The 25,295-nt window shown below is 48.3% G+C and overlaps 1 protein-coding gene across 1 annotated transcript; it reads right to left on the bottom strand.

Moving 5' to 3' along the window:
- Positions 1-1,114: 1,114 nt before the first annotated feature.
- On the bottom strand, positions 1,115-21,383 carry Lrrc38 (leucine rich repeat containing 38). Its single transcript, XM_021161614.3, has 2 exons — positions 20,284-21,383; positions 1,115-2,275 (listed from the first exon to the last, which is right to left on the bottom strand). The coding sequence occupies exons 1-2, from the start codon at positions 21,344-21,346 to the stop codon at positions 2,022-2,024; spliced, it is 1,317 nt and encodes a 438-aa protein (XP_021017273.2). The 5' UTR covers positions 21,347-21,383; the 3' UTR covers positions 1,115-2,021.
- Positions 21,384-25,295: the final 3,912 nt, after the last annotated feature.

The following is a 25,295-nucleotide window of genomic DNA, read 5'->3' on the forward strand; positions in this document are numbered from 1 at the left end:
TGATGGACAACAGAGGAGTGGTTCCCTAAAACATCCTGGCAGTTTCTCAGGACCTTCTGGTCCAGGTCCTGGCTCCCAGCCCACACACTGTATCCAGCACATGTCATCTTGCATTAACCCACTGGGGCTCACGACATGTCTACTTCATACTGTCTCTGAATCAAAGTGCTGTCTCCCTCACTCCAGAAAACACTGTCACAGCCTATGTTCCAAGGAAATGTCATGCACACCCCGAGGCCACTGATGACACTGGTGGAGGTTGTTCAGAGGCCAACTCCCTGTGTTAAGGTTTTTATTCATTTGTTTCTGAGACACGGTCTCACTTGTACTATGTAGCCCAGCCAAGCCTCAAACTTGAGACAATCCTCCTGCCTGCACTTCCTGAGTGCTGGTTGGGTTAATAGGCATGTGTTATTATGCCAACTTTTTTTTAAAGGCAGGATTTTATTATGTAGTATATAACCCTGACCGGTTATACAAGGTTTATACAAGGAAGCAAAACTATCACTTGGGAAGCAGTAGCAGACTTCAAGGACATAAATGAAGTCCCAGGACAGAGTAAATTATAAGAGGCATTCCAGATGAACCTGGTTCATAGAGCTCTATTTCTACCTCATGGGAGCTGGGATTAACGGTGTGTGGCATCACACCCAGGTTTTTTGTTTTTGTTTTGTTTTGCTTTGCTTAATGAACACTTTGGTGGCCCAATGCAACCTCCTTATTGACATCCTGGCTTCTAGAAGAGTTTCCCGAAACGTCTACAGCTAATAGGTCTAAGACCACTCCAACACAGAGGAAGGCTCAGCTATTGGCTGAGGTGGGACTCTCAGGGAGGACACCCTGATGGTACACTACAAAGAGAAGACTGACAAGCAAAGTGGCCATCACAACTTGACACCACGATTGTCAGTCCTCTGTAAGTTGCTACCTCTTAGGATAAGGACTGGAGTTCATGACACGACAACACATGCTTTCCCAGCCTCTTTACCAACAGACTACAGGCACTCTTGACAAAACCTAAGCTTTTATTTTTTGGTAACATTTCAGCTAAAGATGGTGTCCTAGTATCCTTGAGCTTCTATTCTCCCCCAACCCCCCAGTCACAGACATGAGGGTTTATAAATAACAAACATTTATTCCTCTCAGTTTGGGAGGCTAGAAGGTAGAGGCTAGGGCACCAGTATGGTTGCGTTCCTGTGAGAGACCCCTTCCTGGTTCATAGACCCTCTCACTGGGTCCTCACTGGATAGAAGGGACAGGGAGGCCCCCGAAGTCTGATTTATAAGGGCAGCAAATGCACTAGGTCTCAAGACTGAATCATATCCAAAGGGCCCTCTTCAAAACACCCTGAAGGAGTGGGTCCCCTTGTGAGCCTCCGCCTCAGGTCTAGGTCCCCAGCCCGACAGCTCGGTACTGCGGGCTCAGGTCATCGCGCATCAACCCACGTTCATCGCGTTTGGGTGTGAGATACTATCGCAGCAACACAGGGGAGACAGACATTGTCTATGGCAAATAGATGTGTTTGCTCTTGGTCTAACATCTCAAGGCTGCTGGGATCTTCTATAGAAGAAAAGGATTCCTGCTCCCGTGGAGAAGGAGCTCGACACGAAGCTACACTGAGAACACTACTGTCTTTCAGGGGGAAGAGGGCTCATGGTCCATTGTGCAACTTGTAATAAGAACGGCCCAAACAACTCTGAGGTCAGAAGCTGTGAGCTCTCACTTCAGCTTGGGAGGGTTGTAAAGCTGTAAGCCATGAAGCCTGAGTTGATTATCTTCACACACATGAGTCCCCCAGCCTGGGAGGCCGGCTCTGCTTAAGAGTGAATCTCTCCATCCTTCCTGCGTCTCTACTCTGCTGATTCTATGCGCTGGGATCGGCTGTCCCAGCGGGTGCATCTAGGCAAGCTCCATCCCGTTTACTGCCTGGAGTGATGCGATGCTTCTGTCTTCAGCATCAGTCTCCCTTGGAGAGGTGCCACTGGCTGAGTGTGGGAAAGCAAAGAGCAGGAGGAGGTGGCTCAGTCATCTTCATCATCATCCTCATCTTCTGTGTCCTTGTTAGGGGCGCACCTCTGGAAACACTGTACCACAGTGGCCAGGAAGAAGCTGGAGATGATGGCAGCAATGGACACAGCCACCCCAGAGAAGATGATGATGAATAGGTCTGTGAGAGACAGGCTGAACTTACACTCGCTGAAACTAGCTTCGGACAGCTCCCTCAGGGCCACCCTCCGGTCCTCCATGGGCAGTGAACACTGGATGGCATCGAGGCCTGAGGAGAGATGGGTGGAATGAGAGAGGATTAGGCTGCAGCCCATGACTACTCAGAAGTACCTCCAGGGAGGAGTTCTCACAACACTTGCTTTGGTAACCTAGCTTCACAGGTTCAAATCTAGGCTTGAGAGCCCAGGCTTCAGCTCTGGAGACTTCCTGTTACCTGTGGAGAGATTTATAAGGTGCACTTTTTCCAGGGAGAAAATGGAAGACACCATTTTGACAGGAAGCTTAGCAACCACTAACCCTCGCTTACCTTTGGTGCCTTCAAATATTCAGGAAAGCCTCTCTTGTTCTCTGCTTCTGTGTTTCCAAGCTGCAAAGAGCTCACCCCCAACCCTTCGTAAGGATGTTGTCTTCCAACCTTCTTAATGAGACCCCTTGTGCCCAACAAAGAATATTCTCTCTCACTGCCCAGCACCCACAAACCACCCTTGAGGTTCTTACTAGTGTGCCTCGTCTCCTCCAGCTCAGAAACAAAGATGGAGAAAGAATATTTGAGCGTCCTCCCTCCTTCAAGGCTGGCCCATCCCTGGTACATCCACAGCTGCCCCACGAATGTATCCCTCCCAAGGGAACAGTTGCCTAGCAACTCTGACCTCTCCCGAAATCAATGCAGCTGCTTTATAGACCCAAGGATTTAGACAACCAGAGCTCTTTGTGACTTTGATTTTTCATATACAAACTTTTTTTTTTTTGAGGCACAGTAGCCCTGGATGGCCCAAAATTCACTATCTAGACCAGGCTAGCTTCAAAACCACAGAGATCTGCCTGCCTCTGCTTCTCAAGTTCTGAGATTAAAGGCCTGTGTTCACCACACCTGGCTTCCTCATAATTACACATTAAATGTATAAATTAATAGAATTGACTTTCTATTCATATAATGCATGTAGTGTATATTGATTCTGTTCATCCTACTGATTCTATTCACAGTGTGTGTGTGTATGTGCGTGTCTCTGTAAGTGTATGTGTGCATGAGTGTCTGTATGTGTGTGTCTGCATGTGTGTCTATGTGCATGTTTACATGTAGTGCCCTTGAAAGCCAGAGGCATTGGATCATCTAGAATTGCTTGATATAGGTTGCTGGAAACAGAATTCAGGTCACATGAAAGAGTGAGTGGTATGTGCTTTTAATTGCTGGGGCATCTCTCCAGCCCCATTTAGTTCAATCTTTTCTTTTCTTTTCTTGTTTGTTTGTTTGTTTGTTTGTTTGTTTGTTAGAGGCAAGGTTTCTGTGTAACAGGGTTGGCTGTCCTGGAGCTCACTCTATAGACCAGACTGGCCTCAAACCCACAGAGGTCTGCCTGCCTCTGTCTCCCAAATGCTGGGATTACAGGAATGAGCCACCATGCTCATCCTTTTTCCCCACTAAACTATTCACTTTACATCCCCATCTCAGACCTCCTCCTCCTCCCTGCCCCCAACCCAAACAGTTCCTCTCTCCATCCTCTATTCCCTTATCCTCTAAAGGGGGAGGCCCCCACTGGATTCTAACCCTGGCACATCAAGTCCAGGCAATCCTTTCCCACTGGGGCCAGATAAGCAGCCCGGGAAGACTGCTTCAAGGAGAAGAGGACCCACAGGTAGGCAACAGAGTCAGGGATAGTCCCTGCTCCAGTTGTTGGGAACTGGCATGAAGACCAAGCTGCACATCTGCTACATATTGTGTGGGGTTGGGGAGGTAAGTCCAATCCATGTATGTTCTTTGGTTGATGATTCAGTCTCTGAGAGCACCCAAGAGTCCAGACTAGTTGACTCTATTGGTCTTCCTGTGGAACTCCTATCCCCTCCAGGTCCTTAGGTTCTTACACACACACACACACACACACACACACACACACACGAATATTAAAAATTAGGCACACTTCTTTTTTCTTTTTGGTCTCGACAGGGTTTCTCTGTGTAGTCCTGTCTGTCCTGGAACTCACTCTGTAGACCAGGCTGGCCTCGAACTCAGAAATCCGCCTGCCTCTGCCTCCCAAGTGCTTGGGATTACAGGCGTGTGCCACCACTGCCTGGCCGACACTTTTTTTAAAAAAATCAAATTCCAACATACTTATTCAGAGCATTTGAAAAGCCTTTGGGCATCAGGGAAGTTCTAAGATTTCCCTAGTGGGACTCCGAAATAGACATCTCTTTCTTCAGTGCTAAAATCAGTCAGTCTGCCTCTTCTTGATAGCTGTGCTAGCCTCTAGCCAAACGTCCTAAAAACAAGAAAGAAGAGTCCAGCCTGAGCATGAGCAGGGTTCTAACAGCCGCAGGTGACACGCAGCCCTCAAGCTCTAGCGGGTCTCAGCTCAGCTTTCAGAGTCCATAGCCATGCACACCCCTAGCATGCACCTTTAAACTCAGTCCCCTTCCCAGGCTGCAGCTCCCTGAGTCAATTCCGATTTCCACAAAGCTCTTTGTGCCTCGAGATTAGCCTTGGCATTTTTACAAAGCGGCGTTTTTAGAAAATGTCATTTCACATTTCTCTGTGGCTGGAAGAAAAGGGCTTATTTGGGAAACCGCTGAGCAACCCACCAGGGTGGAAGCTGGACTTGCACTCTCAGTTGTGATAAGACATACTGAAGTACTGGCTCTCCTGCGCTCACAGAGGGCAGACAAACAAGAGGGACTGAACAAAGACAATCAGCAGGATTTACAGGGCCAGGCAGAAGAGGGTGGAGATCTGCCCTTGGAGCCATCGGCAGCAGTACCCGTGACTGGTGCAGGGCTTCCATGTTGGGGTCTGTGGCTTTAGGGTTTTCGTCTCTTCCTTGACAGTATTTTATCATAGACCAGGTTTCTCAATCTGGCACTGTTTTTGTTTGGATTTTATTGCTGTTGTTTGTTCAATAGTTTGATAGTTTTCTACATGTATATAGCACGTAGTCATTTACACACACATACACACACCCTTTCCCGATCTCATCCCCACCCCCAATGGCTGACCTCAAACAGACAGAGATCCACCTACCTTTGCCTCCCAAGTGCTGGGATTAAAGGCATTCGTCACCGTCATCTGGCTGCCCATGCTTTGTGTGTGGTCCACTGAGTTATTTAGAGTTGTGGTTTACTTATTGACTGACTGACTGATTGATTGATTGATTGATTGATTAATTGATTGACTGACTGACTGACTTAAAGTTGGGGGGGGGAGGGTGCGCATGCACACAAAAAAGACCAGACATGTCAGATCCCCTGGAGCTGAAATTACAGGTAGTTATAAACTGTCTGATGTGGGTGTTGGGAATCAAACTCCAGTTCCCTGAAAGCAATACACTGTCCTCACCACTGAACTGTTTTTCCAGCCCCTGGGTTTTGTTTTTGAGGCAGAGTTTCAGTTTCATATACCCCAGACTAGCCTTGAACTCATATGTAGCCAAGAATGGCCTTGCCATTCAAACTCACCTGCTTTCACCTCTGGAAGTGCTAGGATTATGGGCATACTCTACCATGCCTGGTTTATGTGTGCTGGGCTTTGAACCCAGGGGTTCCTGCATACTAGACAAATACGCTACCAACTGAGCTGCCTCCTAATCCCAAACATGACTGATGGCATGTCCGATGGGACTCTTGTCCTCGGCTTGTGCCATCCATGTGATTTAGGATATTAACATCCCATCCTCTTTACAGGAAATGCCAGCAGGACCCCAGCCAGTGGGGCAATTCGAAGTGTCCCCAGGAGCCAGGTGTGTTTGTATCCTCAGCACTTGAAAGGTGGACACATGAGGATCAAGGTTCAAGGCTAGTCTCAGCTGTAGTCTCAGCATATACTGAGGGTTATATGAAATTTTGTCTCAAGCAAAAAAATCAAAGTATCTCATTTAAGCAACCATTTGAATATAAAAGCATATATTATCTCTTAGATTTTTTTAAAATTTTATTTTATGTGTTTTGCCTATATTTGTGCATCATGTACATGCAATACCCACCATAAGAGGGCATGAAATCTCTTGGAACTGAAGCTATGGTGGTTGTAAGCTAGCATGTTGGTTCTGGGAACTAGACCTAGGTCCTCTGCGAGGGCAGGTGTGCTCTTAACCATTAAACCATCTATCTCTCCAGCCCCAACTAGAATGGTCTCTATTGCTGTAACAAAACATTAAGCAAAACTGACTTAGGAGACTGAGCTTCATTTAGCTTTCAGATTACAGTCCATCATCAAAGAAACCAGCACAGTAACTCAAGGCATGAGCATGAAGGCAAGATCTGAACCAGAGACCATGGAGGAGTGCTGTTTACAGGCTTGTATGACTTGCTCAGCCTGCTTTCACATGCAGCCTAGGACACCAGCCCAGGGGCGGTACTGCCCACAGTAGGCTGGGGTCTCCCACACCAATCATCAATTAAGAAAATGCCTCCAAAGACAAGCCCACAGGCCAATCTGGCAGAAGCATTTTCTGGATTGAGGTTTCTCTTTTCCTAGATAGCTCGAGCTTGTGTCAAGTTGACAGACATCTAACCAGGACTTATACCAATTAGAGGTGCCACTCTTCCTTGAGAAGCCCACACATACTTGGGTATACTTACTAGGACTCTTTAAGTACATTTGTTCTCAGCTGTGTCTGTCTGTCCTTCTAAGAGTCCCCTTCTCTTCTGACTCTCACATTTAACTCTATATTAAACAATCCTTAATAAATTCAGCTTCATGCCGGGCGTGGTAGCACACGCCTTTAATCCCAGCACTCAGGAGGCAGAGGCAGGCGGATTTCTGAGTTCAATGCCAGCCTGGTCTACAAAGTGAGTTCCAGGACAGCCAGGGCTATACAGAGAAACCCTGTCTCAAAAAAAAAAAAAAAAATCAGCTTCATAATCTGGCCAGCCCTGAAATTCTTTTCTGTGTTGAAACAAAAATCCTGGTTTGGGGGCTGGAGAGATGGCTCAGCGGTTAAAGAGCACTGACTGCTCTTCCAGAGGTCACGAGTTCAATCCCCAGCAACCACATGGTGGTTCACAACTATCTGTAATGATATCTGATGCCCTCTTCTGGTCTGTCTGAAGACAGTGACTCTGTGTTTGATTGAACACAGAAAAGAATTTCAGGGATGGCCAGTTTATGAAGTAGGTGTAAAAGATAGGCTTTAGTGTGTGGTGTGTGTGTGTGTGTGTGTGTGTGTGTGTGTGTGTGTGTGTGTGTGTGTATGCAGGTACACATGTTGTCATGGTTTGAATATGCTTGGCCCAGGGCGTGGCACTATTTGGAGGTGTGGCCTTATAGGAATAGTTGTGTGGTTTTGGGCGTGGTCTTTAAGACCCTCATCCTAGCTGCCTGGAAGTCAGTCTTCCACTAGCAGCCTTCAGATGAGGATGTAGAACTCTCAGCTCCTCCTGTACCATGCCTGCCTGGATGCTGCCATGTTCCTGCCTTGATGATAATAACTGAACCTCTGAACCTGTAAGCCAGCCCCAATTAAATGTTGTCCTTACAAGAGTTGCTTTGGTCATGGTGTCTGTTCACAGCAGTAAAACCCCAACTAAGACAGTGTGCTTTAGCGCAACTCCTTAAAACTGCTTGCCAGCTCAGGAGATAGCAAGTGTTAGGACCTGATTTCAATACCCAGAGTCCACTTTTAAAAAGCCATGCACCGTGCTCTGTGCTGGCAACCACAGCCCTACTTGGAGAGTCCCAGGCTGGTGAAAGACTCTGTCTCAGAAGACAGGATGAATGGTGTGCTGGTAGGTTTCTGTCAACCTGATACAGTCTGGAGTCGCCTAGAAGAAGGGAATTGTCATTTGAGGAACTGTCTCCGTCAGATTGACCTGAGGTGTGTCTGTGGAACATTTTCTTGATTGGTGATTGGTGGGGGTAGGGCCCAGCCCACTCTGGATGTTGCTACATCTGGGCAGGTGGTCCTGGCTTGTATAAGCAAGCAGGCTGAGCAAGCCACGGGGAACAAACCAGCAAGCAGTGTCCTCGGAAATCTCTGCTTCAGTTCCTGCCTTGGCTTTCCCTGGTGACAGACTCTATCTAACCTGTCAGCCAAAGAAATCCTTTCTTCCCCAAATTGGTTTTAGTCAGGATTTTACCACAGCAAGAGAAACGAAACTAGGACAGATGCCATCTATGAAGTGATAGCCAAGGTCATCCTTAGGCTTAAACACGCACACGAACGCACACATGAGCACACACAGCCACTCTTCCCTCAGCAACCAGGGAATGACCACAATGGGGTTAGCAGCTCTCTGTGCCAGCACAAACAACACTAAAGTTCAATACCTCAAAAGAAAGCAGAGCCCACTTAGTCCAGCAACCCTTCCTGCTGCCCAAAAACTACCTCCCCCCTCCTGATTATTGTTTGTTTGAAGGTTTTGGGTTGTTTGTTTGTTTGTTTGTTTGTTGAGATAGAGCTTCACTAGGTAGCCAAAGTTGGTCTCCAACAGGCAGTCCTCCTGCCTCAACCTACATGGCCTGTGTCAACCACACCTAGTTTTCAGTGCCAAAGTTGGCACCCTGGGCTTCCTTCGTGCCGAGGGAGCACTCTTGCAGCTGAGCTGCAGCCCTGTCCTTTCCTGAGCCTGCTTCTTCAGCTCTGAGGATCAGCTGGCATCCTTCTGTTGATGATACCTTCCTGTCTACTCAGCCAGGGTTGGGTTCTCTGGCCTGTGCTCAGTGGCCCTGCGATGGATTGTGAAAAGTGGAAATCACAGATGAGTTCGTCCCTGTCCTCACAGCTCCTGCCCTGCAACCACACATTATCTATGGCTGCTCATATTTCCTGCCAAACCCCCAGCTTGGAGGCTTCTGCATCCTGGAGGACCATAGAAAAGGTGTCTGTGAAGATCACCTCGCCTTGGGGTGACGTCCCGGTGGGCAGCTTAAGTGTCCTCCTGGTTTCTACCCTGTAGTGGCCCTTCCTTCTATCCATTCGTCACATCTGCCAGCCCAATCTTCTGGCCCAGCTTCTCTCCTGGGATGGGTGCCTCACTCCCGTGAGTGGCTGGGGTCCTCCTCCCGCGCACACCCCCAGGATCCATCTCCTGAATGATGACTTCTTCCCACAGCTGACACCTGAGTGGCGAGGGTGACAAACTGCCATCCTAGAAATAGACAATGACACAGCAGATGGTAGATTGAGATTAATCTCTCAAGCCTGGCCCGGCCCCTCGCCAAGGAACAGGCTGGGCGCAGACCTCCCAGGGGGCCTTTCTCAGGCTCTGACCTCAAGAGAGCTAGCTGCTCAATGCGATTGGCCACAAGCTCTCCTAAGCACTTCTGTTGTTAAAGATAGGTTTCTACTCTCCTAATTCTGCTTACAAGGCAAATCCTGCGTACGCACTGAGACAACAGCAATAAACGAACGGAAGGCAGATGGAAAAACTTATAAATACAGTTTGCTCAATAGTTTAGACCTTTCTAGGTCCTCTCCTAAATGGACCTAGCAAATCTCCTTAGACAAATCTGTCTGGTAGAAATACCTCCAGCACCATGTTTGATAACCCATGGAGAATATCTTTTCATTCACCAAATACCACTTTAATGGATTTGTCTCACTATATTTTCCAGGCTGCTATCAAGCTCCTAGGCTCAAGACATCCTCCCACTTCAGACTTCTGAGTGTTGGTACTATAGAATAAAATACACTTTGGAAACTAGAAAAATGGTGGAATGGTTAAATGAGCTTGCTGAGAAAGAATGACCACCAAAGTTGGAGTCTCCAGAATACACACACACACACACACACACACACACACACACATATAAAGGTAGGCGAGATTGTTAATGTACCTGTAATCCCAGCACCAATTTTTTTAGGCAGACATGGCCACATGCGCACCTGTAAGCACAGTGCTGTGGGTGGCAGAGTCAGGTGAACGGCTGGGACTTCCTGGCTTCCAGCCTAGCCCTAGGTTCTGTGAGGGACCCTGCCTAAAGGCAATAGGTAAACCATGACATCAGGTGTACTCTGACCTCCAAATGTACTTTTTCCGCAATGACTCATGCAACGTGAGTATATAACTCACATGCATATATACCACATGAGGACACACGCAAAAATACACATTTAATGGCTGCAAGGTACTTTATGGTAGAGAGGTCACGGTCTTCTCACTCGTTTCCCAGATGTTTCCAGGATTCTTTTATCTCCTATTAGAGTTTTTATTGCACTTTATTTTTGTATCTTGCGTCAAGGGCGTGTGCCACAGTGCATTTGCAGAGGTCAGAGGACAGCAGGCAGGAACCAGTTCTCTTCTACCACGTAGGTCCCAGGGATCAAACCCAGATCATCGGGATTGGCAGCAGTTGTCCTTAACAGCTGAGCCATCTCTCCAGCTAGGGCTAGTCGCCTACTTATCGTCATCAACCTGACAGGCCATAGAGAAGAATGTCACCGATAGATTTTGTATCTCTCTGGTCACCGGTTGAGCTGCATTCTCTATTGTATAATCGGGGGCCAAAACCTGTGAAATGGCTGTGGTCAGTCTTCCAGAAGTGTCAGAGGCCTTAGTGACAAGGTAGGCTTGAGGAAGGAGTGTGGTAAAGCCAATCCAACTGACTCACCTCAGAGCTCCAGCTCCAGTTCTCAGGAGCTCCTCCCACATCTTAGAGGAAGGCAGCTACAGCCTGTTCTCTCACAAAGTCATCCTACAAACCTGCTTCTTCCTCTTGCCTCCCGCTGGGTGAAAGGGGGCACACCAGTAAAAGCCCTTCCTTGCATTTCTCTGAAAAACATTCAAGTCCCCCAAGAAGCTGGAAAATAGCACTTTGAGGCCTTTCACGCACACTGCCAGGCTTTCAGCTTTCAGGCTTTGTCTGTTCTCACACAGCACACCGTAGAAAGTTAGCTGTGTAAGAAGACACTCCTTGCCCAGCTCCCTCTCATAACAGAGATAAGAGGTGAAGGGGAATCAGACAACTTGCCTAAGGTCACTGTGACTGCTAATCTTGAGGGCAGGCTCTGCAATTAAAGAATTATCACCATCGGATTGTGTAGGAGCATTTTCTTGATGGATAATTAACATAAAAAAATAAAAAATAAAAAACAGATCCAGCCCAGGGGTTTGAGAGCTGGCTCAGAGATTAAGGGTACTGTTTGCTCTTCCAGAGGCCGTCAGTTCAATTCCCAGCAATCACATAGTGGCTCATAACCATCTATAATGAGATCTGGTGCCCCCTTCTGACCTACAGGCATGAAAGACCCATCCCACTACGCGTGGTACTGTCCCTACACAGGTGGGCCTGAGAGCAAGCTAGTAAGTAGCTTTCCTTCATGGTTTTTGTGTTGTGTCCTACCCTGCTTGAGTTCCTACTCTGACTTCCTTCAACGATGGCCTGCAACCCATAAGATGAGTTTCTCCTCTTACTTCCCTTTGCCTTTGACCTGTAAGATGAAATAAACTCTTTTCCCCCAGGTTGGCTTCATGATGTTTAACTAGGACAGTCACATAGACTCTGGCCTGGACCCCCAAGACTTCTGACACCCTGTTTGGTGTTTTTCCAGATACCTATTCTTCATCACTCTGAACATCTGGAGAGGGTGTATGTGCTGTGGCCTCAGCTGGAACTATCCTGCGCCAGAGAGGAACACTGCATCAGAAGGTATGCCCATAGCGCCGTGAGGCTTGCTGCTGCTCTCAGGTGCCAAGGAGTGTGGGCTCTAATTTCTTATAGTGCTAACCTTTGTCTTCTACTGCCACTTTCATTAAATATCCACCATCACACAGGGGAAAATTCCCAATTATCCTCCCTGTCTCGGCTGGCAGACACTCCGTCTGATTAAATAATAAGCTGATTTCATGGAGAGAAGGATGTATGCACGGTGTCAGGTCAAGGGCTCATCCTGGCACCACACAGCCAAAGCTCATATACCTCTCAAATTGAAATTGTCCCCATTAAATGACCACTCCCTGGCCCCTGGCAACCCCCACATCTTCCTTCCTTTCTGTGAGTTTCATCACTCTGGTCCTCCTTAGATGTGGAGCCAACTGTATAGTAGTCGGCTTAGTTCCAGTTACTATTGCGGTGATGAAACACCATGACCAAAGCAACTTGAGGAGGAACGGATTACACTGCCACATCACTGTTTATCATTGAAGGAAGTCAGGACAGGAACTCAAGCAAGGCAGGAACCTAGAGGCAGGAGCTGATGCAGAGGCCATGAAGGAGTGCTGCTTACCGGCTGGCTTCTCATGGCTTCCCCAGCCTCTTTCATACAGAACCCAGGACCCACAGCACAGGGGTAGCCACAATGGCTTGGGTCCTTCCCCATTAATCATTAATTTTAAAAAATGCCTACAGCCTGATCTTATGGAAGTATTTCCTCAACTGAGGTTCACTCCTTTCAAATGACTCTACCTTGTATCAAATTGAAATAAAACTAGCCAACACAGAATTTATCATTTTGTGTCTAATTTATTTCTTGTTTGTTTGTTTTGGTGTTTTGAGACAGGGTAGCTCTGGCTGCCCTGGAACTCACTATATTCCAGGCTGGCCTTGATCTCAGAGATATGCCCACCTGTGTGATATATCCTCCTGAGTTCTGGGATTAAAGCCATATACCACAATGCCCTAGATATATGGGTTGTTTGTTTGTTTGTTTGTTTGTTTGTTTTTTGAGACATGGTTTCTCTGTATTGTCCTAACTATCCTGGAACTCACTTTGTAGACAAGACTGGACTCTAACTCAGAGATCTGCCTGCCTCTGCCTCTTGAATGCTGGGATTAAAGGCCTGTATCACTATACCCAGATAAACATTTTTTTAACATAGAACTTTTGTTTTTTTGTTTTGTTTTGTTGCTTTTTTTTCAAGACAGGGTTTCTCAGTGTAGCCTTGGCTGTCCTGGAACTCACTCTGTAGACCAGGCTGGCTTCGAACTCAGAAATCTGCCTGCCTCTGCCTCCCAAGTGCTGGGATTAAAGGCGTGCGCCACCACTGCCTGGCTTAACATAGAACTTTAATAGTAAAAGGATTCTTGTTGTTTTGTTGTGGTGGTGGTGGTTGCCTTTTTTAAAGATGTGTGTGAGTTTTTGCCTACATGTATGCAAGTGCATGGAGCATGTGCAATGCATTTCGGGATCAGAAGAAGGCATCAGGTGCACTGGAACTGGAATTACGTATGGTTGTGCGCCACCATGTTGTTCATGACTTAACCCAGGTCCTCTGCAAGAGTAGCCAATGCTCTCAGCTGCTGAGCCAACTCCCCATCTTCTGGATTTTTGTTGTTGTTGTTGTTTGTCTGTTGTTTGGCTTTGTTTTGTTTTTGTTTTTGTTGCTTGCTTTTGTTGGATTGTTTGTCTTTGACTTTTATTGTGGCCAAGTAACATATATCTACTTCCCAAAGGTCTAATAACTGAAGCTTGTTACTTTTATAATCAGAAAAACAAAACTGCTTTTATTTTATTTTTAGAAAAAAAAATAGAGAGTCACCTTGGAGTTGTCGAAGAGAAAGTAACCACATGACTTCAGGCAGGCTTTAGCTTTTTTTTTTTTTCCTCCAATCCAGATGACAGTAATCCCCATTCATTTGCCTGAGGCAAGCCTGCTGACATCAGAAAATTGAGGCAGTCCCTGGGGCTCAGGATGGCCTCCCCCACCGGCCCTGAGTTAGTATGGTTAAGTGATATGTATGACACAGGGCCTGGATAAGCACCCTGTCTGCCACGGCACTCTATCATGGAACAACTCTGCTCACAGAGGTGCCCACTCGGGCTCCCAGCCCCCAAGTGCCAGGACACTTCCTACAGATCTGTTGTGTCATCTCTAGGATGGAGGCAGAGACAAGGCACTTACGCTTAGCTCAGCCACATCCACCCTCCCGAAGCCTACATCTCCAAGTGTCAAGGTCATAGGACAACAGAGTCAAGCACCTCCTCTCTGGTACTGAGGGCTGTGACTCTGGAGGACACCAAGACCATGGCTGGAAAGGGAAGACACAAGAAGAGGCCTGGCCTAACCAGCATCCCTGATGAGACATTGATTCTCTTAGGCCTGGTGTAGGCTGTACCTGTTCCATGCACCTCCAAAGCTGGGCATACAGTCTTGCTCTCAATCCCTGTGAGCCTCTTTCACTATGGCTCCAGGACAAGGCTAGGAACCATTGATGAAGAAGCCTTCTGTGATGATGACATCTCAAGCTGCTGATCACATGTCCACACGGTGCATGCACATCGTTATGAAAATATTTGCACAGTAATATACAAAGAGGCAGAGACAAGTGGATCTCTGTGAGTTCAAGGCCAGCCTGGTTTACATAGCAAGTTCCAGGCTAGTCAGAGTTACACAGTGGATCTTGTCTTAAAAGAAAAGAGATAAAAAGAAAAGAAAGGAAAAGAAAATATATGAATAGAAACATTTTTTTTTAAGTCACGATTTTTTACTTGAGAATAGCTTTCCGGGTCTCACACTTATACTCTCTTGATTTCAGAAGAATCTTAGGCCTAGAGACTGTCAGCAATTTAGGTAATATCACTGTGCCGGATAGTTTTATGTCAACTTGACACAAGCTAAAATCATCTGAGAGGAGGTATCCTCGATTCAGAAAATGCCTCTATAAGAACAGGTTGTAGGGATGCCTATAGGGCATTTTCTTAATTCGTGATTGATGTGGGTGGGCCCAGCCCATTGTGGGTGGTGCCATCCCTGGGCTGATGGTCCTGGGTTCTATAAGAAAGCAGGCTGAGCAAGCCATGAGGATCAAGCCAGTTAGCAGCACCCTTCTATGACCTCTGTATCAGTTCCTGCCTCTGGGTTCCTTCCCTGACTTCCTTAGATGATGAAGTTTAAGCCAAATAAACCCTTTCCTCCCCACTTTGCTTTTGGTCATGGTGTTTCATTACAGCAATAGTAACATAAGTAAGACATTCACCCAGCTGCAAGGTGCAGAGCCAGAGAGCCAAGGCTTCCCCACAAGCAGTCGTCAAGCTTCTGTGTACAGGAAAGCCCCACGTGGAGCTCATACAATAAATACAGTTCATAGACTACTTCCCTGGTGCTCACTCAAGAGGTCTGGGGACCTAGAGATCAACATGAGGCTCCTGGGTGGCTCTCAGATGCTGCTGCCCACCTCCCAGGCTGACGGGAAGGACACCATGACAAAGGGAAGTCTTAAGGAGCACAGTGACAAAGGTGTCATTACAAGATGCTTCCTAGTCTCCTCCTGACATTCCGCCACCTCTCTCTACCCTGGCCCATTACCTGGGTGATTTCCAGAGTCTATCTGGCTTCCAGGTCCAGAGTACTTTCCGATTAAAGAGATATTAGCCCTGTGCCCTGGCCACCCACTGTCCCTCACTACCTAAGAGCCTGGAATCGCATGGTGAACCACCAGAGTAGGTACAGAACCTGGGACTGGGAGGAGGAAAGAGCCTGATGTCACCCAGGAACTAAGGACTGAAGGGGAAAAGATGCTGTTCCTTCCCATACCCCTCAGAAGAATGGGACCTGGGGTGATACATCTCAGAGTGCAAGGTTACCTAAGCTATTCACTAACTATTCAGCCCTATGCCAGCGCTCTATCTGGAACTGCTTTTGTTTCTTGGGGAAGTTGTCAGGGAGGGAGGGTGTCCACCAAGCACAGAAGCTAAGTAAAAGTGACAGATGTGACCAAGTGTTCCATAACTATAGACAGCTGGGTTGGGCTGCCACAGAGCTGGGCATGAAAGTGAATGCTGGTGACCCTAGAACTTGGGAGGCTCGGGAAGGAGAATGATGAGTTCCAGGCCAACCTAGGCCGCACAGCAAAACCCTATCACAGAAGCAAACAAAATAACCATGGGCTGGCAAGATGCCTTAGTGGATAAAGGCACTTGCCACCAAGCTTGATAACCTGAGTTCTATGTCCTTAGCCCACATAATGGAAGGAGAGGACAGCTTCTGAAAAGACTATGGCATTTATATGGACACCTATGCATCAAAGTATACATTAAAACACACATATAGGGCTGGAGAGATGGCTCAGCGGTTAAGAGCACTCACTGCTCTTCCAGAGGACCAGAGTTCAATTCCCAGCAACCAAATGGTGGCTCACAACCATCTGTAATGGGATCTAATGCCCTCTTCTGGTGTGTCTGAAGATGGCAACAAAATGCTCATATAAATAAATTAAATCTTTAAACACATAGGATGCCCAATTGGGCCTGCATTTCAAATTAAAAAGACAAATAACATTTCATGGATATACTAAATATGCATTAAATAAGTACTGCATGTTTGGTCTTCAAAGCTTTAAGAATAGCATACTTATATTAAAACAGGACATCTCATTTATCTGAAATTCAACACTAATTGAGCACCCTAGGATTTTTGCTCGACTGGTTTGCTGGCTTCTTTTGCTTTTCTGCTAACGGGCCACTGGAGGTACTGGCTTTCCTAGCCCTCCCTCCTGCAGGGTAGTTTCTTGTCAGGCCTCAGCCTAGCCTTCCCCTTCCCTCTTCTTTCTAGGGGACTAGCTTTGAGACTGAATACTCCCTATCGCTGTGTTGGAGACTCACCTGGCAGACAACACATTTTTGCTCCTGGCTGAGGCAGTCAAGGTCACAAGGAGATAGCTCTGCTCTGGCTGATGGAGAAGAGTACAAAGGTGCAGACAGTAAGCAGGAGGGAGCTGTCCTCTACTCAGGCCTGGGTGCTCCCTCCCCAGGAAGAGGCAAAGATTGTGCTTAGAGAGCCTGGAGCTTGTATCCCAGAGCAGCCTGATTTTCATGGGCAGCAAGTGGGTGGTCCACGTAGCTATGGAGCTGGGAGCCAGAAGATCCATCCAGCCTGGCTCCACCCAGCCTTGCTTAGCAGTGAGTGTGGCTTCTCTGCACACATGCCTTCAATGCAGGGGGGCGGTGGGGAGGGGCAGTCTTAAAACCACCACTACTTAAAGTCCCACAAAGCCCCTGCTGTTTCCTCCCAGCCTCCCAGGAAGCCTACCTAGGGGGTACTGTACCATCTTCATTTACAGATAAGGTGAGTGAGTTACAGAAAGGCCATGCTAGACTGGGGATGTCACACAGTGGTAGAGCATGTGGCAAACACACAAACAAGCAAGCATACTTCAGTGCCCAAGCTGAGCCTTCGAGAGATTTAGACAGACGGGGGGGGGGGGGGGGGGGGGCGGGGGGGGGGTAGGGAATCCTTGTAATGGATACCAAGGAGGAATAAACCTTAGTGTTCTACAGCACCTGCCTATATTTAATTATTTAACTAATCATTCATTCATTTAATTAATATACCAGTGGCTGTGGTTTATATTATTTACTTATTGATTGTGTGTTTATGTGTGGTGCATATGTATAGCCAGACACACATAGACATCTGTCAGTGTGCATGTGGACGGAGGTCAGAGGTCACCTGTCTTCCTCAGTTGCTCTCCGCCTAATCTTTCAAGTAACCTTTAAATTTTCTTTTGTTCTTATTTTTAGTTATGTGTATAGGGGCCTGCTGTGGGGATGCTATGTGCACCATAGGAGTGTAGCAGACAGGGAGGCAAGAAGAGGTCTTTGGAGCCCCTGGAGGAGGAGTTGAGTCCTGGGGGCTGGGAACTGAACTCTGACCTTCTGCAAGACCAGTAAGTTCTCTTAACCACTGAGCCAGCTCTCTAGTCCCCTGCACCATCTCTTTTGAGAGAGGGTCTCTCACTGAGCCTGGAGGTCCCTAAAACAGCTAGATTGGGTGGCCAGTGAGCTCCTAGGATTCATTTGACTCCACCCAGACCACACTAGCACCGAGATTGCAGACACACACCATCATGCCTGGTTTTTACGAGGATGCTTGGGGCTTGGTCCTCATGCTTGTGTGGCAAGCAAGCTCTTTATAAACTGAGCCATCTCTAGTCCCCATATCAACATACATAATTTATTAAGGCCAGGAGTTGCCTCAGAGAGGCCAGAACAAGGAAATAATCAATGGTTAATAGGATACAAAGTGTAAATTCCTCTTATTTAATGTGTAGCTACACAATATATATATATATATATATATATATATATATATATATATATATATATTAGGTTATGTGCCCTGTTAATGTACACAATTACCATGTACCAATTAAAGCTTGAAGAACTGTCAAGTGTGATTCAGGAGGGGGTGGGGATTAAAGCCCCCAGAGCATCCAGTGAATCCTGGGCTTCATCTTGCCTTTCATCAGAGAGATTGCTTTTAACCCTCCCAGCAGGTGGTAGGACAAGGTCCACATTTTTAATTCAGAAGCGGGGAAACAGGTTTGGGGGTGTCAGAGGCTTATCCAGAATTATAAGCCTGAGTCCATATCAGAACTGGAGTCTTGCATTCAGTTCTCAGCCAGAGCCAGTCCCTTCACCCTCCCTGCTTCTGGTTCACTTTGGGGACATTCTCCTGGCTACACTTTGTAAGCAACTGGATCAAGACTGGAGCTGCCTTTGGCTCTGTGCCCCGGGAAGTACCTTCCAGCTGTCACCTTCCTTTCCCGGCTGGATGAAACCAGTCTTCCTCTCAGTCTTGCCCTATTATCAAGACCCTTTCACTGTCTATTCACTGTCTCTCCATCCATCCTCCCTAGTCTCCTATGTCCACCTGCTGTCCATTTTCTCCCATGAATGATGGTCGCTGGGAGAGTAATAACTCCCCTTGCTCTGGGGTTAGACCTCCATGACTGTGTTTTGATCTTGAAAACACATAAAAAAGGAAAGCTTCAAAAACCTTAAATGCCCAGGACTTAAAAGCAAAATGCAAACCCAGGACTTCCAACTCCGACCTAAGGCTCTGTGGAAGCGTTAGAGGTCAACCCAAGTACTCAAGAGACAAGAAGCCAAGGTACAGAAGCATAAAGGGCCCAGTTACCTAAGACAGCACTGAAAACAGAACCCAAGCTCCTGCCCCCAACTGGAAAACTGGATACACAGTCAGGTAAGTGAGAAGCAGTCCACTAAGACAGGGGCAATAAAGACAAGGTGACCTGCTCTCCAGTGAGGGCTTTCATAGGACATTTCTGTCACTCAGAATCTCCTGGCAGATCTGGGGAGGCAGGCAGGAGAGCAAGGGCATCTTCAAACCTGGAAGGCTCTGCACCTTGCAAACCAAATCTTTTAGGAACTGTTACATAGTAGAGCCATTAGGGAAAGCGCCCACTCCGGAATGACAGCAGGGCTCAGGGTGTGCGCCTGTGACCCCGCGGAACTAACAGGTGGGCACAGGAATTCCATACATAGAGGAACAGTGTTGCTCAGCTCTCGATGGCAGGAATAACGAAAAGTTCATAGCTATGCCACCTTTTATAATGTGTGCTATACTGGACTGCAACCAATTTCACCAAAGCTTTAAGGGTTTTTTCTGAGAGGTCAATTTAGGCCAGTGCTCACAGTCTCACAAGTAGACATGAGGGCTCCACGGAAGGTAAGGACATCACCTGCCTTCAGTCCTAGCACGCACCCCATGAGTGTTAGAGTTTTCAGTTTTGCCTTTACTTCCTTGGTACTGCGTTCCCAGTGCCCTTGTGTTCCCATCAGCCAATTGGGTATTTGTATGGGTCATCAGGAGGGGCAGCAGGAAAACAGGGGAGGTGCCCACCCGGAAGGTTTCTATCCCACATTTCCACACTAGGCTGGCTGCCTTTGTCCTCACCGGCAATTTTTCTCACCAAGGGTGGACGGAAGAGTCAAAGAGTGATGGGAACAGAGGGACCCGGTTGGAATCTGTGGCAGCTAGATTGCGTTCAGGACTGGCCAGCTCCTCTCACCTCTGGGGTCTGGAAATGCTATAGTGTCCCACACAACGTGGGGTTTCCCACTAGGAGGGACCAGTACATTGCTCACACCCACCTGTCCTGGGACCTAAAAGCTCCTAGAAAGGACGTGGACCATGATGATGGAGAAAAGGTGGGTAATAAGTGAAGAAAGAGAAACTTGAGAGAGTTCCGGGTGTGCTCTTTTAACACTCATTGCCAACATATCCCAGACTTTCAGACAGCTGGTCTTATGGAGTTACACCACAGGGATTCTCGTTCAGGGGACTTTCTGATGAGCCCCAAAACGAGGCCTCACACATCCTGACCGTGCTGGACTCCTCCAGCGTTCCCTACCAGACCCAGCCTTGGCTTCCAGCCACCCTCTGGCTCACCTTTGGGCAATTTGGATGCGTTCTCCTGAATCCAGGAGAAGAGGTGAGCGAAGTCACAGTCACACAGCCAGGGGTTCCCGTCCAGGCGCACAGTGCGCAGTGCCGGCAGCGCATCCAAAGCCGCCACGTTGAGGCTGCGCAGGTTGTTGTCGTTGAGTTCCAGCACCTGCAAGGACTCCAGGCTCTCGAAGGCAGCCTCATGTACACCGGCCAGGTGGTTGTTGGCCAGGCTCAGCTTGACCAGCCTCCCCGCCGAGCGGAAGGCGCCGGCCCCCAGCTGGGTGAGGTTGTTGTAGCTCAGGTCCAGAAAGGCCAGCTTGCCCGAGCCGCTGAACGTGCCCTCCTCCAGCGAGCGCAGCGAGTTGTTCCTGAAATCCAGATACACCAGATCTCCATGGAAGATGAAGAAGTCCTCGGGGATCTGCTGGATGCGGTTGCCGGCCACTAGCAGCTTGCGCACGTCCAGGGGGAAGGGATCGGGCACGCTGGGCAGCCCGCGATCGCGACAGTCCACGGTATGGGGGTCGGTGCAAGCACAGCCCGCGGGGCACGCGCGTCCCGGCCCGAGCAGCACCAAGAGGCTACCGAGCCCCAGCGCCGCAGCAGCGCCCGTGGGATGGCGGGGGGCAACGCAGATACTCATGGCCCAGGGGACTCCGGAGGACTCAGCTCGCAGCAAGGAGGACGCAGCGGGGCCCTGGCTCCGGGGCGCCGAGAGCCCCAGGGCAGCGGCGCGGGGCGGGGAGGCTGCGCCGGGGCGCGCGGGGGCGATGAGAGTGCGGCGGGGACAGAGCGACCCGGGGTGTCCAGGAGGCGGGGAGGGAGGAGGAAGATGAGAGGTGCTGGGCGCAGAATTTACCCGCACAGGAAACTGACCCTCTGGAACATTCAAAAGCACAGGTGGAGATCGTGGAGGGAGCCCAGAGCTACCCCACTCGGGCAGGGAAGTGGGACCTGTCGCACAGACCTGGCCAGCGGTGCTCAAGACTAAGTTCAGTGACGGATCCCTGGAGCGATTTCCATGGGGCGTGTCCGGGGCATGCGCCCAGAGCGCCACCCTCATCTCTGCCAAAGGGTCCCAGGTCACTCTAGCTCGAAGTCCCGGACAAAGCCCGCAGGCTGTCAAGTCCCCGCCTGGGGCTGCGAAGCTGAGCTTTGGCTAGGCTCCAGGACGGTTGGGCTTCCCTTCGACCCCCTCCTCCCACCTGCTTTTGCCCCACCTCCTGCAGGAGGAGGGTGTGAACTAGGCGGGTGGCTGCCAAGGTCCCGCTGTGACTGGAAGGATAGCCAGGGCCAGTCAGCGTTTTCCATGCTGGTCCTGAGCTTGGAGATAGAACTGATTATCCTCCCAGCACGGATCTTCTGTAGTTCAAAGCAAGGCCAAAGCAAGAGGCACTGGGGCAGTTTGGTGACCTGCAACCAGAGCCTCCAAGCGCCCCCTGAACTCCTGTGGAACCATCTGTGAAAAGGCAAGGGTAGGGACATCTCACCGCTCCCTTTGAGGACTGAAGAAGGCCAGAAGCTGTGTTTAGGAGTTACCAACCCTTCTTTCCCCATCAACCCTTCATTTTGATGGCCCAGGAAAGTGATCTGGTCAGAGAGATGCCAACGCTTAGAGCCCAGCTCCTCAGAGGTGAGGTTGGTCTTAGACAGTGATAGAATTCCTTCCCTGCCATTCCTCAAGCCAACCCCGTATTCTACTCCTCCGCCCGGGCTTTGAATGTTTGCTTTTTGGAAAAGCCCCTACACTGCTACAGGCAAATCGCCCTGCAGGTGGCTATTTTAATCCCAACACCCTGGAACCGAGAAGCTCAGCCCCTGGCCCAAAATAACCCACGGAACAGCTGTCAGTTACTGGCCCCCATTGACCCTGCCCCATCCCCTGGCACTGCTGGGGATTGGTGGAGCCAGCTATTCCGAAGCCTCAGAGCTAAGTCTGGGTATTTTTTTCCCAGTTTGGAAGGGAGTTGGATGGCCTCTTTTTCCAGTTTGGAAGCCAGTTGGTGCCTCTGAGCCAGGGATCAGGCAGTTGAGCCTTTGGGACAGAGCCAAAGGCCCAAGAACTTGCATGAATTCCAGGAGGGGCTGGGTGTTGGGCCCCCTCAATCGCTCTTCCCTTGCACACACCCTGGCCACCAAGCTAGACCTACAGTCCCTGTCTTGTGTTCCGATTCTCTCCAGGTCAGCAGAATGTCTTGCAATTCCCAGTTTCAGGGGCTCTGCCTTTTGAAGAGGCAGTATAGGGTAAGAAAGGACTAGGGTGGGTGAAAGTACCTTAGCTACATTGATGTTGTAAAGGATTCGAGAAGGCAGCCAGAAAGAGCATGTGCCACCACTCTAAACTCTGCAAAAGCATCCTGAAAAGAACGTTCTTGCTCTCTTTCAGCCTCAGGTTCTGTTCTGGGCTGGCAGAGCTGTAGGTTTAAATGTGTTCAGGTGTCTTCCTGTCAAGGGGTCTGGCTAGCTGCAGTCCTACACTGAGAGTCAGAGCCCCAATCCTTTCCCTGAGGTCTGGACCCGGTCTTACCACTGACTACAGAACCATAGGGCAGGTTCCTCCATCTTTTTGAAGATATCCCAGACCTTGTCTGTTAAAATTTAGCCTGGTAAGAGGTGGGCTTTTATCTAGGAGGAGGACACCCAGAGTAAACAGGGCATTCACTCACAAGTGGCATTGATCAACAACAACAGTCACTTTCTATCTAGCACTGTATTTAGCCAATGATAATTCACAAAACAGGTCCATGCCTGATAGCAAAGTCACACAAGGGGCTTCTGAAAACAAAACACCTGAGAAATGCCTCTCCTTGGCTGTCACTCCCTTGTCCTGAAATTAAGAGGAAATGTTTCCTCTGCCCTTGCACAGACAGCGTGAGGGCATGAGGGAAATTATTTGTGTGGAAACGTGACTTGGAAAATGTTGTAGAAGCCATGCATGGCTTCTTCAGAGCGGCCGCAAATCTCCCTGTCAGGAGCTCCTTGCTTCTTGCTTTGAGTGTCTCCCAAAGTCCCTTGGATCCTAATCTGACTTGTGTTCTTTTATTAATTAATATCAACAGGGCAAGGCTGAGGCTCAGGAGAGTCAGCAAGCACCCCCATGCTATAGGACTCCAGTTCCTTGGGAAAATAAGCATTGCCATCTCTGATATTTCTTCCTCTGGAGAGAAACACAGAGCCATGACCTGAGCAAGGTCATCCGTGAGTCAGGGATAAGAGCTGGAAACAGAAGACCGGGGCTGTGGGTTCCCACTTTGCCACTCACCCACTTTCCCTGGACCCACGTGGGACAAACCTCTTAGAGAGAGGACAAAATGCAAGTAAAGAGGCCTGGAGAAACTTCCAGAGAGTGTCTGTCAGGAGCATTCCTGTGTTTACTCTTAGAGACTAATAAACATTCTAAGATTCCTACTCAAGAGACTCTAAATGGGATATAAACTACCAAAGGTGTTCTGGTGGATGTTTTTTAAACAAAACAAAACAAAAAAACCTAACGTTCAGGTCTCTAACATAGCTCAGTGGATAAAGGTGGTTTCTATCAAGCCAGATGAACTGAGTTCGATCCCTGGGACCTAAATGGTGGAAGGAAAGAGGACAACCCCTACAAGTTGTCCTCTGATCTACACAGGTACAATGTGGTCCCTGTGTGCCTACACATATACCTGTACACATACACACTGCCACACCACATACAGGAATGTAATTTAATATCTAAAAATGTCTTGTTGTTTGCATTAAAATTTTTACCTTGGAGATAGAGAGATGGCTCAGCGATTAAGAGCACTCACTGCTCTTCTAAAGGTCTTGAGTTCAATTCCCAGCAACCACATGGTGACTCACAACCATCTGTAATAGGATCCAATGCTCTCTTCTGGTGTGTCTGAAGACAGCAACAGTGTACTCACATACATAAAATAAATAAACTTTTTTTTTTAATTTTTTTTTTACTTCATGTGTATACATGGCTTGCCTGCAAGTATGTCTGTCTACTGTTTGTGTGCCTACTGCCTAAGGAGGTCAGAAGAGGACTTGGATCCCTGGGAACTGAAGTTACAGATGATTGTGAACCATCATGTGGGTGTTGAAAATCAAATCTAGCTCCTCCAGAAGAGCAGCCAGTGCTCCTAACTGCTGAGCCATGACTCCAGCTCTCCAAATAAATATGTTTAAAAAAATAATAGTATGAGGGGCCTGGAGAGATGGCTCAATGGTTAAGAGCACTTACTGTTCTTCCAGAGGTCCTGAGTTCAATTCCTAGCAACCACATGGTGGCTCACAACCATCTGTAATGGGATCTGATGCCCTCTTCTGGTATGTCTGAAGAGAGTAACAGTGTACTCACACACATAATAAATAAATAAATATTTTTAAAAACAAATTAATATAAGGTCTTATTCTGCCCTGCCCTGCCTCCCCTCCACCACCCCTTGATCCTTAAACCTCCCTGTACTTCCCAATCTTCATTCGGACATTGTTCTGTCTTGTCTTTTCCCATCCTTCTCAACTAGCCTGGAGGTGAGGTCCAGGGTGGGCCAGGATCCTGAGAGCAAAACCAATCCAACAGACAGGCTTTCCCCTTTTGTTGACAGACTGACATCTAAATTTGCCAAAGTCCCAGGCCTTGACTCGTAAGCAAGATGATGCCAGTATGTCGAAGGCTATGTTGGAATCATAAAAAGTGTGGCTGGTGTTTGGTGATGTCATTTGGATTACTGGTGTGAATCACTTTTTGATCACTGCCTGGCTGCCAGGGCAGGAGGCATGAGGACATCCCCTTGTCCCCTGGGGATGAGAACATACTCTATCCCTTTCCTGAAGCAGCTTGATACAAATGTCTGTGTCCCTTATTCTTTTTTTGTTAAAGATTGTAAGTCTTCAGTCACTTTCTTCTTCTCTCCCCAGCCCCACTCCCTCCAGCCCAAAGATTTGTTTATTTATTATAATAAGACACTGTAGCTGTCTTCAGACACCCCAGAAGAGGGCATCAGATCTCATTACGGATGGTTGTGAGCCAT

This window comes from Mus caroli, unplaced genomic scaffold (genome assembly GCF_978045245.1).
Source record: "Mus caroli unplaced genomic scaffold, Mus_caroli_1 scaffold_6, whole genome shotgun sequence".
Classification (NCBI taxonomy): Eukaryota; Metazoa; Chordata; class Mammalia; order Rodentia; family Muridae; genus Mus; species Mus caroli.

Bases quoted from the DNA above. Each gene is read 5' to 3' on its own strand.
- Lrrc38 (XM_021161614.3), bottom strand. From the start codon at position 21,346: ATGAGGGTGGCGCTCTGGGCGCATGCCCCGGACACGCCCCATGGAAAT. The intron at 2,276-20,283 runs GTGAGCCAGAGG...ATCTCTCCTCAG, and splicing joins CGCATCCAAATTGCCCAAAG to GCCTCGATGCCATCCAGTGT.